The sequence below is a fragment of the Centropristis striata genome, chromosome 19, assembly GCF_030273125.1.
Source record: "Centropristis striata isolate RG_2023a ecotype Rhode Island chromosome 19, C.striata_1.0, whole genome shotgun sequence".
Lineage (NCBI taxonomy): Eukaryota > Metazoa > Chordata > Actinopteri > Perciformes > Serranidae > Centropristis > Centropristis striata.
The window spans coordinates 20,652,579-20,670,000 of NC_081535.1; the positions used below are offsets into that span (position 1 = coordinate 20,652,579).

Below are 17,422 nucleotides of genomic sequence, written 5' to 3' on the forward strand. Positions count from 1 at the left end.
TATATATATATATATATATATATATATACATGTACATATACATATATATATATATATATACATGTATATATATATATATATATATATATATATATATATATATATATATATATATATATATACATATATATATATATATATATATATATATATATATATATACATATACATATATATATATATATATATATATATATATATATATATATATATACCTGTTATGTATTTAATCTGCTTTCTTAGGCCTGCTCTGGACTTCATATTTTAATGTAAGGCTTATTTTTTATTTTAACAGTAGTACTGTTTATTTTTTTGATACTCTGCACTCTTTTCATTTTTTTTTGTTTCTTACAAATGCCAAAGAAATCAATACTTGGACCTGATAGGGAGGGAGGGACGGAGGGGACACCTGTGTTTATTTTGGCAGTGCTCCAATCTGCATTTTATCCGTAGTAAGAAATGTACTTAAAAAGTAAAACTATCTCAGAATTCTACTTGAGTATTTCCCCTATGTCACTTTCTCCTTCTACTTCACTCCATTTTAGGTGCAAATATTGTTCTTTCACTCCATTGCATTTAGCTGACAGCTTTAGTTAGTTTTCAGAACAAAATGAAAAATGAAAAAAAAAAAAAAAGATCAATTTAAAACGATTACATGATCACTGACTGGGTATCTGTGTGATTATGTATTTGGTATACAAGATGTAGCTACATGTAGCCCTGTATGTAAAATTGGAGTAACATACTTGGAGCAGGTGACCATAAAAATAAATCTGCAATGAGCTGACATCAGCTCAAGTCCAAAGTAGAGAAAACTATTGAAAACTGAGATCTCAGAACGGGCAGGAACCTGACCCAGATTTGCCTTTTACTAACTGTACATTAACTCCATTATAGGAGAAGACTTGCCTAATTGGAGAGCAGTATTTCACATCGTTATAAAAAGGGCATAAAGATAAATACAATAGGTCCTCTTTAATGGTCAGACATTATAAAAAATTCTATCTTCCGTACATAAAGCAATGAATGGTTAAAACGGGCTTCATCTATTCTTTTGTGAAAGACTGTTACAGTTGCCTTGGTAACCATAGGCCATGTGCGCATATATGTGATGTAAGCAACAAGATTATAACACACCTGTCACAGCTTTGTCCCTCCACGTTTGGCTTACAGTGACATCGTCCATCCAGAGGAGAGCAGTCATCCACACTCCCGTTGGGGTCACACTCACACGGCCTACAGACAACAAGTGACATGAAGATGAAAGATTTAAATCCACTGCACTGAACAAGAACGCAGGACAAGAATTTTAGATTAGAGAGAAGGACGATGTAACGTGATGTCCATAAGGATATTCTCTATTCAATGCCCCCTTCCACATCCCAGATGGTCAGCTGCACAACAGCTACCCTGGAAACAGTGGGGTGTCTTGCTCAATGACGCCTCAACAACATGGATACTTGTCTTGGGCCTTGAACCTGGGTCTCTCCCTAATAATAGTCACTCCCTGTGAGTGTGTCCCTCTAATAAAGCATTAACACTAAGATGCTTGAATGAGTACACACTAAATTTATAAAAGGAGTTTACAACCTTGATAAAAGCAAGGGAGGTTAGCAGTGACTTGAAAGATGTCAAAATGTGTTGATCACACTTTCATTGATTGATTACTTTTGTTTGAAACTGTAACACAGAATTTATGTTTTAATGAGGCGCTATTACAAATAATTCAATTATCCCAAGGCAAGCCGTCTCTAGTTCTTTCTGCTCCAGTGGTCTGAGTAATTCACACCTCAACACAACAGCCCGATTTTGCTGCATGAATAAGAGAAAACAGTGCGTGTGTGTGTGTGTTTGTGCATGCATGTCAGCATATGTGCAAGCAAACATGTGTGTATTAACAGAATTCTGCCTGCAAGAATAATCTAAACTAAGGGTCAGCTTTAATGTTATTGTGCACTTCTGATTTATGAATCTATTATTGCCAAAACTTGCGATATTAAACATATAACTAGTTTCAGGAGTTTTTGATCAGTAATGGTTTTCAATAAAGCTTCCTTTATCTTTAAATCTGCAATAACTGATGTTTTTGGACATTTGTGTGCAGCAGAAATTAGCTATAAACACAGCACTGGCATATTACAACCCTTAAGTTTTTATGGTGAGCATGTTAGCCAACAGTTCGCTATAGTACTTCCAGATACAAAGCAACATAAGCATTTGTTTGGAGTTGGGAGATGAAAATACAATATTTACTTCCATTTTAGTTCAAGTTTGGTATCCACCTTGCCTTGGAATCAGACAAATCTGTAGGCTCATGTTTTATTCGCTCTGGCATATCTGTCTGGTCCCCCTCAGCCTTGGACAGATTCAGAAGACTGAGATGTGCCGGGCCGATTCACACCTGCTATGCACCAAGTCCTGCTCAGCGATACGTCACATAGCCTAAAATCACAAAAACTCTCAAAAATACCGAAGGTTAGGCATTCATCTTGAAATGGTGAAGATTTGGGTGGTTTATTGGGGCAGCAAATTTGGGCAAAATTTGGGCTAATTTGCATTTGAGAAAACTTTCTGGCACTTTATAATATCTTCTTAAGCTGCTAAATGTTCTGTTATATTTTCCAGCTAGTTGCTAACTTTGTTTGCTGTTTGGTGACAGACAAGAAGTAAACAATGGTTTTCTTTTTGCTAAGAAGAAATGCCTTGTGGCTGTAAGCTATGCTAATGAGTGGTGAGACTGAATTAAAGGGAAATGCAGAGTTGTCTGATATTTGCAATCAAGGGTCTAGGTACATAGGGTGACATACGCTGTACAGACTGTAAAGGCCCTGAGGCAAATTTGTTATGATTTGTGACTTGACTTATAATTCTGGTGGTAATTCTTCACTATGAATGACCCCTTTTACAATTCAAATTTAATTTATCCATCATGCATACAAAAATCTTGATTGTAGCAGCTTTAAAGTCGCAAGAATGAATAATTAAACTATTAGTTGGAAGCTAAACTGAATTTTGATTCATCTGTTTAACAGTTAGTCCACTGGTTGTTGTCATAGTATCCAGTTTGGTGGTAGAAATAATGTTAACACCAAACAGTCATTGATATGCGATTCAACACCATCACAACTTAGCATTCCCTCAGCAGGTAGAGGGGGGTCAGGGAGAGCTAGGATAGACCTCTTATGAATATAAATACTACAACATACTTCTCATCCGCACACACTCACACCATCATATAGATTTTCATTCAGACTCATATGCATGCATACTTAGTAGGAGAGCTCTCAGGTCAGAGAAAGTTGGAATGTGCTTTTCATCATCAAAATGTATGCAGAGGGTCAGTGCATCTTCAAGCTGCAACAAAGGACGCAAAAAAATTTAATAAAAAAATCCTCCCAGACTGAGTGCGTGAGTGTGCAAACCCTCTGAGGTAAATCAGCCTCATATCTTAGGGATGAAAGCGACTTTGCCTATCTTAAAATCAATTAAACCCGCTGAGCTCATTCTTGTAGCATACTGAAACAATTAAAAACAGAGCTGAGCACAAACACAGAAAAACAATACTTCAATAGACGTGTTCATTTTGTTCTTGTTCAGGGGGCCACCTCAATTAATAGAGAACAATTGTAATCAGCCATCAATCTGACTATTATGAAATGTTTTCCAATCACTGATTAGTTTATTTTTGCTAGAAAACATCAAAACAATATTGCTTAAGAATAAATCGAAGCACTTATTGACTACACATTAAATATTACAATGTAACAATTAAAGCAAGAGACCAGAATTAGTTGGTATTACTAAAGTGAATTATTCATGATCTATAATTAGCCCACTAATAAATAGTTGGTGACAGTAGAAAGAGATTATGGATGTTCAATGAAACCCGATTAACATGGGATAATGATATAGAAAAATAGACTACACAAACCTCTGACTACAGCATTATGCATACAACTGTCTTGAGAGCAAAGCAGGGACATTTGAGGCTAAGTTTGTCCTTGGGGTTGGCTACAGCTAAAGCTGTTCTCTGAAGTTTCAGAAGCCAGCAAGGCTGGATCTGGTCACCATGGTAACAGATGGATGAGACCGCATGGTATCTGGCTTGGTTCTTCAAACACCAGGTCTTCTTCTCCCAGTCAGAGCAGCTGGCTGACCAACCAAAACCCTGACCATATGCAGAGAATTTTAGTCTTTCTGGGCTTGGGTCACCATGACATTGGGTATTTGCCATTTGTTTTCAGTTGGAGAGGGAATATCATTTCCCTGTTGAAAGGGTGATTCTTGATATTGGATCAGGTGAGGAAGAATTCAATCAATCAGGCCACAAGGTCAATGTTATTGCAGGCGTTTTATTTAATGCGTTGGTCAGACACAAGATGAACAGAAGTACACTGAGTCTACCAGTCTGCACTGCAAGAAATGCAGAACCAACTTTATAAACTATGATATATGGATAATAGTCAAAAGATCATATGATTCAGTCTTGGTTCCAAGTGAAAAATACATTTTAATCACATGTGATTTGGCTTCTCTTTGTCTCAACTCAGATCCATTTAAGAATCTTGGGTTCAACTAATTACTAACACCAGAACTTGCTGGACTTCTAAATGGCGGACAAAGTTACATACATTTATAAAACGGTATATATAAGATATAAAGGAATACTTGAAATGATTATAAGAATACCTGGTAATATTATTTAAAAAATGCACCATTTAGTTTTCCTCTAATTATTTATGAATTATTTTGGCTACTTGTGGGAAGCTGTAAACATGATTATCTTCTTAGAAAGCACAGTTAGCAACAGGTTGTTTACTTACACATCAACCAGAACATGCAAACACTAACATTGAATGGTGATGTTTCAGGCAACTTGATGACCTTTAGTCCAATAAAATGGTTTGTTTAACTTAAGTTAAGGAAACATCTGGCTCTTACAGCGCAAAGTGTTCAAGAATGTTCACCGAGAAGTTACGGCTCAGCCACCTCAATGTTTGCTTGTTATGTCAGAGGCTAAAGCCATGTGCAGCTGTTCCTGGGCCAGATATATATGTCAATCGAACTTTAGTGAGAGCCATGTAGTGGCTCGACTTTTTTTTTCTTCAGTATTTCGAGTACAGCACCTTTCACAACATTACTTTGAAGTTTGCTTCATGAAATGCAGACTCGCTTTTCATGATGGAACCATATTGACTGATTAGATAGTAAGAAATATGAACACAGTCCTACTTTCATGTCAGGTACTACAGATGACATTGACAATGATAGTAAATATATGATTATATTGCAATTCAATATGTGTGTTTATACCATGGTCTGGATGTACACTCAGTTTTTGATTGACTGCAGCATGTCAATGTATTTCTAGAAACAGAGTTTCTAGTGAAACTGTCTGTTCTCCATTTTAAATGAATGCACTGGTTATTAAACAGTATCCATTTTTTAACCAGCTACCGTACTCCTGTTTAAGCACTTAAAATGGGAAGAAAAAGATGTAATCCTTATAGACTTTTCAAATGTCATAATACCAAATGAATTAAATTCTGATTAAGTTATAAGGCTATGAAAAAATCTATCTGTTGATTCACAGAAATCTTTTTCCCAAACTAAGTCACGTGATGTTGTAATCCTATTGTTGGCCATAACGAAAATTGGCTTTAAAAGCTCAGCGCTCTTCCTGGGGCTTTGCTTTGAACTTAATGATACTTTGTGTCACGTAAGCGAAAATCTCTCATCTAATTGGCTACTCAAGTTGCTACACATTGGGTATCATTTTGTTCGTAAACATATTGATATTCATATGGGGAAAATGACATGGATTGATTGCAAACTAGTTTTGTTGTGAAACTACTACTACTGTCAAGTTTACTGCTAATTTCAGCGAACCATACTTTTTTATCTTTAGTTTGTTTACTGGAATAAACAATATGTTATGGTAATGATCTTCACAGGCATTAATCAACCCCTCAGGTGTCATCAAGGAAACTGAGTTATGGCTTGTTAAAGAAAATTGAAAAATGTTGATTTGGAAATGCATAAAAATATCAATTAATGGTCTTAATTGTTTTTCTATGGCAAGTGACCATGGCATAAGCGGCATAATGTCCTTCAAGGTGACCATAATCAGGAATTAATGGGCACTGCAGAGGCAATCTCCCCGTCGTCCATTAATTCCTGATAATTGACACCTCATTGGACATTATCCCTGACATAAAATATATGTATAAGAAGACTGAAATATGTGTTGAGATCTTGATTCAACTGAATGTTGAATGTTTTTTCCCCAAATTCAGGTTTCCATGTGGAAAATTACAGCACTCTGGGTTGGCTTGCATTTTAGAATGGTTGTTAGTAGTTTGATTCTGTACGGCACATCCTGGTACTCGCTGATAAGAAGGTCACTAATTCACAGTGGTGTCACAGAGAGAAATGAGAATCCTCTTGTTTACGGCTGCTTTGTAGTTTGATAAATTCAGGCTTGGGGAAGTTGGATGGTGTAACTGCAAAACAGGGAAGATTTATGAAACAAAGTCTGTGTCTGTCTGCAGTACCTGTTTATTTCTATTAACCCCTTCTCACATTTCCAGCTCTATTTCTTTCCATGTCTTTAGTTATCCTGTCAGTATTGGCTTTGTTTGTGTGTGTCAATATGTCTTTGCATCTGTGTTTATGACTATGCGTGTTGCTCACCTGCAGCCACCAGGGCCAAGAGAATGAAAGCCAGCCCGACATGTGTCACACTTCTCTCCTGTCACGCCAACTCGACACGCACACCTTCCTTCTACATCACACTGCAGACTCACTGAACCTGGGAGGGACAGCAGATGGATCAGCAGGGGGGGAAAGAGAATGAAAAAGGTACACAGAGAGAAAATGGGGAGCATTTTCAAGAAAACGGGAGGAAAGAACTTCAAAATCCATGAAGATTATTGGTGAATTATATGAAATAAATGGTAAATGGGGTGCACTATAGCGCTTTTATCCAAAGCACTTTACACTGCACACTACGCTCATCCACCCATTCACACACACATTCATACTGGTGGCTGATCAATGATCAATGTATCATTAATAACCTGCCATGGTGGGGATGACTAAATACCTGTTATTAAATTCTGTTCAAAAACCCAAGAGATGAGCTTGGAAGAGCAAGATATAACCTTGCAACCACTCTGTAGCTGACATACAGTTGCTTTAGTTAATGGAGAAAAAAGACCAACTGGGGTATTGTGGACATGAGAGAAAAGGAAGCCTGATGGAGACTGCTACAACCTTTCATCAATATAATGGACTCCAACAACTCTGTGCAATCACCTTGCACTATATAGGAAATGTAGAGGAAAAGATTGCTGATGTATTTGTCCTTTTCTTCCTCTGTTTCACTCTCTTTACCCTGATGATGGTGTAATTAAGAGCCCAAACATTTAATGTCCCTCCACCTAAAATTAGACCGTGTTTAATGAGCACTGAGTCTCTTCATTGATAACGTTCAGTGAGTCAACTAGATCAATTTACAACAGCAGGGCTGAGTAAAGTCAGTTATTTAATGGTCATTTGGGAAGCTGGGGCGAGGATAAATCGGATGAGATGTGCAAGACATGAGACGAACAAGATTATATAAATTATGAAGCAGGAAAGACTCTACTCTTCGGCAAGGTTTAGCAGCTGAGTAGGTGATGGGTTAGACTAATGTAATGCAATTGATTAAAAAAACATTTGGCCATAAAATTTGCAACAATTAATCCTATAAGGCCTCTATTTCTGTAGCCAAGTCTAGCTTATGGTGCCTTATTGTGCCAATGCATCATTCCAATTTAACCATAATTACATTTTCTCATGCCAGAGAAAACAAAAATAGTGAGTAATTGTATTTACATGGAATATAATAAGGGGTTTTAAGTTATTATCAAAACAATTAAGGGTATTGCATGCACAGTTTACCATTGATGTTGCAATTGCAGGGTAGGCAGGGCTCTTCAGCAGATTTCCTGTAGTGGTTCTCTTTGCAGTGCTCACAATGGGGTCCGTCGGTGTTGTCTCTGCAGCTCACACAGCGCCCCCCACTGCCAGTGCTCCGGTACTGCTCCATGTCAAACATGCACTCATCTGACCTCCCACTGCAGTTACACTCTGCGGGCGAAGGGAAAGAAAGCACGAAAGAGAAAGAGCAAGAGGTCAAGTGTGGAGAGATGTGAAGAATGAGGAAAGAGCAATCACAGGGGAAGAAGTGGGCAGGGGAGGCAACAAGGTAAAAAAGAGATGAGACAGAAATAGATGGAGAAAAGAGACAAAGGGAGGGTATATGTGTGAGAGATTATGTGTTCTGGGATTGGATCATAATTTAGAGGCTCGCTGCTAATCTCATTTCACACAGGCCTAATGAGGAGCCAATCGGCTGTCAGGGGGCACTTCGATAACAGTAATTCATGTTTATACAACAGCAAATTAGTCAGCTGATAACACACCATCGGAGCTCTCATACCCCTCACATCAAATCCCTCCTTAGTTTACCGGTTACCCTGAGGGGGGATTTAGGTGAAATTGCCCATTTTATTATGAATCAAGCTCTCTGTTGTGCTGGCAATAACCATATGATTAGTCCTTCCTGTTAATAAGGAGTCTCAGCAGCGTTCACCGTATTTCAAGGATTATAAATGATCAACAGTTGCTTTAAAACCGAACACGTTTTCCCAAAACTTGGGATTGATGATGAAAAACTTTAATGGGATTTAATAAGAAAGTCTAAGTTTTATTTTGTCTGCAACTAATGTAACATTTAGAAAATCATTATGAGTTAACCAATGCTAATCATTACTGTTTAAACATGTGTTGATTATAAATACCTCATTGACATTCTATCATCTCAGACAGATGATATGGCTAACATATTAGCAAACAAGAAACATTTATTTGGGGTTTTGTTTTTGCTCATCTGATAAAGTCCATTGGACCAACTTCTGAAGGAAATATTTCACTCATAAGCTGCTTAATTCTCCAATATATTCACCAGCTAGTCACTGACTGTGTCTGTTGTTGTTGATGCTTGCCAGCAGTGTTGGGAAGTAACACTTGTGTGACTTATTTTCAATGATGAGTAATGTGAGGAACAAAAACTGATTAGCACAATTGCAAATCCAAGTAACATTGTTAGGAACCAAATTACTTAGAGAGTTTTGAGGTCAGCTTGTTTACTGTGAAATATGACATTTGTCTCTGGACAAATTCACTGGATGTACTGGTCCTGGATGTGTTAGCTTGGTGCTAGGGGTGGGATAAGGACTTCAAAAAATGCACCTCATTTACTCTGAAGAAGTCTAATTTAACTTGATTTAACTTTTGCACTATTTTGTGTTTTATGTATACAGTCAAGGAAAAAATAATTTGACCATTTTTTTTTTTGTTTGTTGTTATCATTATATTTGTCCAAAAAAAATGTACCTTTAGTTGTACCAGGCATTAAAGTGAACAAGAAATTGAAGAAAACAAGGGTGGTCCAATAACTGTATATCCGTGATTCCCATTTCTACTGTGTTTTTTTATCTTTTACACATTTTGTTATAGTATCTTTAGGGGGAGCATAAGAACAACAATTTAATTGTCAATGACAGCACCACTGAGCATATGAAACACTCTTAAAAGTTTTTTAAATGACACATGGTTGCTCCTTAGCTGACGAGCTATCGACTGCTAAGCCTACACAGAATCATCTGGGTTTTGTTTGGAGTTGGAGGGCGTGTAAAGCCCACATCTTCAAAGCGAGGATGGGATTTCTGAAGTGTTGCATGAAGACCCTGGGGCTAATCTGTTCATGGTTGGTAAATATTGTAACTCCAAACTGTAGGCTGGTTGCTTGCTAAACCACAATGTCTCACTTTCTGTTCCTAGATGTATTAAATAGAGAAGATAAGACGTGTGGCTGTGAAGGCACCATTGATGGAGCTGTGAGTCAAATACTAATGTAACAAATTACTTTTGCTGTTGAGTATTGTCAATGTTGTGCATGGACAGACTAAAAGAGGGTGTTCATTGAGGTTTTTGGTGAAGAGTTGAATTTATCACTTTAGAACTAATGAATGTTAACCCGAGTGTCGTTAACTTCAGCAACAGTTAACAATGGTCATGCACGATGTTTTGCGCTGCTGGCACGCTGGTGTTGTGTCGAAATCTGTTCCCCCATTGAATGATGTAAAAATTTTCAAAAGCACGTATTGATGTAAAAACTGTCTTCAACACAACATCTGTTCCAGTACAGCTGAAGCCAGAATATCTGTGGGAGTTTAATTAACAAATTATGCAGATTCAAATGGAAAATTTCACATTTCATGAGCAAAATGTCCAAATCTCAGCCACATGGGCAATGAATCTTAAGACACGTCAGTCTTTTTTTTCAGCTTTTTTTTTAAAAAACATTGCCTCTGAATTTAGTTAAACAATTCAACATTTTGATTCATGAAAGTGAACCAATTAATTTGAATCTGTGTGAACTGAACTTACTGAGGTACTTCTAAGCGTGAACTTGCACAACACTGAGAGTATAGAAGGTAACTTGTTGAACACTGTGTATAGTGGGTTTATCTCAGAACTGAAACCAGCTGCTTTCCACGTCTGAAAACAATCCAGATGAAAGCAGCTCGAGTTCATAAAAAAAGTAAAGTTGTGGCGGGAAAACTAAACCAATGAGGTGAAAGACAACTTAGTGCTCTGTAGAGCTTGGGGGAACTGCAGTGTTTGGTAAATTTGACCCATTGTTAATATAAACATTTTGACTGGAGCAGCTTTAAGCATCAATCCTGAAATTATTGTTTTGTTTGTATGGAGTGAAAAGATCCTGTTAGAAGTGGCCTATAGAACACAACATGCACCACTTAAAAATGCTGAGTCCCTTGTTATCACATCTGCAGTCCATCTGCTCGCGGGGCAACAGAATCTGACAAAAAAATGACACTCCACATAGAAAGTCGCTGCAGCATGACTCACTTCTGATTGGCACCAGTGGGCAAGTCGAGCACAAATACGACCAGCCGGCTCTACCTGTCAGCTCCCATCCACTCTATCTTTATCGTGCCAGCCACTGTTGCTGCCACTGCAGGTCAGGCTAGCTGATAGTTAGGCGGCAGCACTGTCAACAGCTACTGTTGCATTTCCTTTTTGCGGGACAAAATCATGTTGACTCTGAAAACATCATAAAATCTGATGTAATCCATGAGGTTAAACCAGGATACGGATTGATACTCAATGATATCCTCAAAAAGTTAACAATTATCTAAAAATGATAATTTACTTACACAACTTCAGGTCTATCAATAGGTTATGTCAAAAATTACTTCATTTGTGAACTGAAGCGAGGAAAATTAGTTTGTTTAATTATGGTCCATCATTCTGAAATGAGCTTCAGGCAAACTGAACATCTGGCTTCCTGTCCCTCTCAGCAAGTTCAAAAGTATATTTGCTAATGTTATAATTACTTGCTCCTGTCTATTTTGTTTTGCTTTTATCTGCACTGAGTAATATGTATATGTCTAGAATTATTCTCAATCATTCCTAATTGTGTTTTCTGACTCTGATGTATGTTTTCATGTAATGCACAATAACAGCCTTTGTTTTTGATGCCATATTGGCCTTTTCAACCTCTTGTCTTGCGTGAAAAGACATTAAACTTTTAATGCATCATAATATGCATGTTATCCATCCAGGTAAAGGAGTAAACAATGAGTCTTGCAGCAGTGTAACAGTTTTGTACGTGGGATGAAAATCACTACAAGCAGTTCACACATAGTATGGCAGAGGGAAAGTGAGACGGATAAATCACTTAAAGCTGTTTTTTAACAGATGCAATATAGACCTCTACGCAGCTTTCCACAGAACCGTGTTTTGTCATCTTGACCACATTTAGGTCTGCCGCCTACCACCGCCTCTTCCGCATGCTTTCCTCAGTCCAGTCCTGGAGACCACACACTGCCACTGCGGAGGCTCTACACACATAAGAAGGCAGACTCAGCTCAATATGAACACAACAGTGCACAAAGGACTGTTTCCTCTGATTGATGGCGCCACCTTCTAGTACACTTCGCCTCAAACATTTTTGGATGAGAAATTTACAGGATTATAATGGAAATACTTAAGAATACAACACTATGGGGGATTTTGGTGGTGGTCCGCAACCTTTTCTGCCATAAATTCAGTTTTTTTCAATTAGACACAGGGACAGGTGGTAGTTTTACTTCTTGCTGAGGTGAAAAAGAATTTAAAAAAAAAAAAAAAAACCTTTGTAATTTGGCTTAATCACATATCTGAACACAATGTCCAGTACGGTTTAAAGGTTGATTTTAGGGTTGGGTGAATATTTCAATATTTATATCGTTCAAATGTGGTTACACAAGATTCTTGATGGGCAGTCAGATTGCTAGGAGGCATTGGGAGAAGGAGGGGGTGGGAAGTTATGTCATAGAAGTGACACAGTGAGTGAAATGCCAGTAAAGAAAAGAAGAAAATTGTAACATCATGTATTTGGAGAAAATGATGGCTTTTGCCAAGATGCCACAGGTGTAATGTAGCAATGTCTCCTCCTGTGCTTGGTGCAACAATATCACAGCATCAAGTTCCGTTTAGATCTATTATCTTATCTTTAATATCTCAATCCGAATTAAACCTTTATTGTTAATAACTCTACATAGTTTTGGTGAGCAGGCATATGGAGAACATAGATGCAGGCTGTCAGATCTATGAAAAAAAGACGGCAAACTGGTTTTTAATGATGAATTTAAAATTCACTCATCATCAGTGCTGATTAATGTGGCTCAGCAGGCAGATATGCAGCTCCACCAGAAGCATCTCTAAATGCAAAGCAAGGTGCAGAATCTAAGGATTATGTTTTCTAACATCTTAAGACAATAAGCTAATTAGAATGACCTTAATATCAACATAGGAAAAAACAATCGATCATCCCGATTTGTTCATACGTGTTGTGTCAAAGAAATCATGCCTCCTAGAAACTATACTTATTTATTACTCATTTGCAAACATGGCAATTGTCACAAATTCACCATCCTGTGTCATCTAAATGCTTCTTTCTTTCTTTAACAGTGGTCACAGAGTCAGGAAACCAAAAGCCAAGAATCCTAAACTGTATTACCTTTATCTACAGATTCTGGACAACTTCACTGCAAGAGGATGTCTCCAATACTAAAAAACTTCCTGCATTGTCTTGGTGTAGAAAAGGGATGGCCCAATGCCTCCAGTGACTATGTGCCAGAGGCACTAACCTCTCTTGACAGGCCGGTCCTGCAGCACTTCAGACTCCTGCTGAGGGCTTTCAAGGACTCTTTAATTTACATATCATGCCCATATAGGCGTGGACATCGCCTTAATATTGCTCCTTGGGGCTTTGTCTCATGGAGATTAGCCTCGACACATAGTGAAAGCACTGTTCCTCTGTATCTCCACTGCTTTTAACAGCACATAGTCTTAGAGCCAAGGATAAACTTGCAGTAAGAGTAAGTATGGTATAGTAGCAATATGCAAAATCAGGTCACAGAGATGCAATGTTCTAATATAAAGGTTGATTTCATCCTTTTGATAATCAAAATGGTGGTTATATCTTGTCGGCAAGGATCTGAGTGTTATACGTTTCAAAGTTATCAAAGAGAGTCTCTCTTCTTTAAAAGAAAACATCATAAATTAGCTTCTGTGATGAAAATACTTCCTGAACTACCCACCGAATGACATAATGTCATAAATGAAAAGATATGTAAATTAGTAAAACACTGAAAACAAAATATGGAGCCCAAGTCAGGTTTTAGCAGGAATAGCGAGGCCAAACTATGATGGTTTCATTTTGTTATTATTAATACAAAACAATGCTGGATGATGTAATGCAGCACTCAGCATCAGCTATCTTTCAGCAACACAGCATGGTTTTTGGAGGATAAAGGGAATTTTGCCACCTAACCTCACCTGCATAAGAGGTGATGCAATTCACCATTTTCTGCCCTTTTATATGAATAATTTCTTAGCATTGTTGAAGAATGCATTGCGGAGAGGGACCACAAACCCTGCAGGCACAATAATTTCTCATTTTTATATCTAATTTATTGGACGAATGAGATGTCGGACTAGCCAAGAGAGCAGAACACCAGCAGTGATAAGAAACCAGTCTATGAGGGATCATGCTGCATACATCCTGTATCTATACGACCTTTAGTGCACTTTAAGAGACAAATCAGACCTCTGCCTAACCCACACACTATTGCGCCTCTTCCCTTTGTGCGTAGGTTAACATATGAATAGGTCTTGCAAAAAAAAAAAAGAGCATTCAAAAAAGATCAGCCCAGTTGTCCATCCACCTTGTTTACCACACCACAGGAGTGGTGTCTCTTGACTGTAAAATCCTTATAATTTCCTCTCCACAAGGAATGTGTAATAGCAGTGCCTGGTGTAATACATACAAAATGAGGCCATTCATTTTATATATGTTTTAATCTTTAACATGATTTTTGTTTTAATGCAGCACTCATAAGAGTGTTTTATATTGCCTTTATTTTAGTGTGGCTGACTTTCTATATTACAGGAGGAGTTTGACAGTTTGGGAATTACTCTTACTTTCTTAGAAGTTGGGGTGTCACAGCTCTCCAAATTCACAATTTGCTTTGACTTTCAATCATAAAGTCACAGTTTGATTACCTTTTAGATTCAAACAGTATTCCACTGTTCTAGAATCTAGATTCAAAAAGATCAATACAAAATGCTGCAACATTGGTGACTCAAATTATTTTCCAGTTCTATTGGTTCTATGCCGGCGGCAACCTCCGGGTCTGAACAGGGAGGCAAACCAGGAAATGCCTGCCTTCTACCAAAAATTCCAGCAGGGGGCGCGTGCCGTCATCAGGAGAAGCAGAACCAGGGTCTCATAACTTTGACCCTTTCACAATGTATTTTCACTTAATGACTTAACTTAATGAAAAATGTCTTGTTTGTGACTAAGAGACACTCCGAGGAGTCGCTGTCATTTTTCTAAGGTAAGTATCGTACATTTTGTTTTTGTTTTTTGCTAGCCAAAATTAACATCCCAATTAATGCTCCAGTTAATGCTGACATGATTTAGCAGCGGCTTCTCTCAGTCAGGTTGAGGTTAAGAGAGGCGTATAGTCAGTGATCAGATCCCTCTCGCTCCTCCAGAGTCCAAATATGGTCTGCTCCCTGTATCGGAAACAAGATGGCGACACAAGATGGCGACGAGTGTAACTCTAAACTCGATGCATCCAACGGGCGGTCCACAAACCAATGGGTGACGTCACGGTTACTACGTCCATTATTTCTATACAGTCTATGGTTCCACGCAATGTTCAGCTCTGGCAGTTGGCCATTGTGTATCACAAATTGCAGCTGCAGACTATAAGTAAGCTACAATGTATAATCTTTAAAGTATTGATGTTGTTTTTTTCCCCTTTTGGACGTACGCAAGTAGGCAGGGTTAAAGAGAAAAAAAAACATACTGGGAGAATCACCACTCATGCTTTAATCTTCATGATCAAAATTGAAACGTCATTTTGATTGATTTTTCCATTTAGAATAAAAAAATCTTGATGCACCGAATGTGAAACATATTGCAAAGCACTTTGTCTTGTAAGCTTTAAGTGCAGTCAATTTACAATTTACATGTATCATTGATTATAGTGCACTTTCTATCCCGTCTCCTTGCAGCCCACAGGTGGTTGAGTTTACACAGACTCCACTATCATGTGGGTGCAACCATGTAACCCTCCTTCCTTCCAGTTGAGGTTGGAAGGAAGGAGGTGCCCTTTTGCATTTTGGGAGGAAAACAGCAGATTTTAGATTTCTAAGACACATTATTCGGTGAAAAGGCAACGCAACAACATGTTATAAGAATAGTACTGTCCTATGCTGTAGTGGATTGGGTTTTGATGGGATTTAGGGGCAAGTCATGTCAAAGTTTATCATTTTATTTTCAACCTAAAATCTGTATAAAAGTTTGAAAATAATTATTTATGTTATCACAACTCTTGTGCATGACAATAGACAGGTAATGGTGGACAGAAAAAGAGACAGAGCAAACAGGGTGATCAACATCAGGAGTTGTTTTTGTGGCTTCAACAGCACCAAACAAGGAAAATGTTTAATATCACAAGAAGGAAACCTCCCCATTAGTTCAGACTAACAGAGACGTTTGCTAATTGGCAAAACAGACTGTTACTGTGGCTGTAATGAACATCGCAAAGGTTTGCTTGATGATCAAAGTTTCGTTTGACTAAACAACTAATATAAAGAGACTCTCTATATAATTCTTCTCAGTTAAAGGATTTGCAACTTCTTTAGGTAAAGCATTTTGGATAAATTTAGTATGTTCACAATACTAATGAAATGTTCAAAATAAGGCCATGATCACATATTTTTTGCATTGTCATAATTTACTTTGTAGAATACAAAGCAAATAAACAAAAAACAACCAAAAAGACAGATTTTAGGCAAAATCTTCTGTTTTCATTTTTCACAGTAGGGGTGCTACCAGGAGGTTCAGATAAGTGTATGTAGTATTATGAATGTACTACTGATATTCCCAAAAATGATCACAGTCTCCCAGCTCCAGCTGCAGCCTTCAACCTTAAAACAGTAGTGGCAAGAAAGGATTTATAGCATCTTCTTACTGGAACAGCCTCAGGCTAAGCCGATGACAACATCAAACAAACAACGGAAATCATGAAGACCCGCAGCAACCTGCTCGGGCTATAAATGATTTTGGTCTCAGAGGGGAAGAATCTTGATGATGATGGCATCCCATTTCACCCCCGATATGCGCACATAAACACACACACAAACAACACGTTTTCCACACCTATTTTAAGACCACAAAGCAAACAACAAGAAGAAAAAAACATCAGCAGCCCCAAATCAAGTTTTGATAAACAACCTCGACTGATAGTGAAATTCTCATTAAAAACACTAGAACATGTTCAAATAATACTGAAACATTAAAAAAAACCCTGAGGCTTCCATTTACCACCTGCTATTAAGCACAGGATAACAATAGCAAAGATATCTGTAATAATCACACGATTGTCAATGGTGTTCATCTTTTTGCTCTTACAAGAAGCTTTAAATCTGAAGCAGTCTGCCTAATAAACACCTTGGAAAAACAACAACCGCAATTGACATGCAGCAGTGTGTTGTGCCGAGGATATAAACTACCACGACTCAGATGCTTTTTATTCAAAAGACAGAATAAATATATGCAGAATAGTAATATGAAGGAACCATACTGCATCACTACTAGGTTGATATTGTGTCACAGTGTGTGGGAGGGTACGCTAATTTGCCTAATTGAGTAAAGCATCATACTCGCATGCTCCATTAAGGGTCACCAATGGGGTTACTTTAACGTGTTTGAATTATGGTGCTTGTTCAC

At 37.8% G+C, this 17,422-nt stretch overlaps 1 protein-coding gene across 1 annotated transcript in view; it reads right to left on the reverse strand.

Annotated features, from left to right (window-relative positions):
- The window catches only part of lamc3 (laminin, gamma 3), a 116,829-nt gene that overhangs the window by 65,849 nt on the left and 33,558 nt on the right, over positions 1–17,422 (reverse strand). Inside the window, exons 5-7 of the mRNA XM_059358292.1 lie at positions 7,945–8,133; positions 6,694–6,811; positions 1,138–1,236 (exon numbers count right to left, since the gene is read on the reverse strand). Coding sequence (XP_059214275.1) covers positions 1,138–1,236; positions 6,694–6,811; positions 7,945–8,133 — 406 coding nt within the window. The remainder of the gene's footprint in view (positions 1–1,137; positions 1,237–6,693; positions 6,812–7,944; positions 8,134–17,422) is intronic.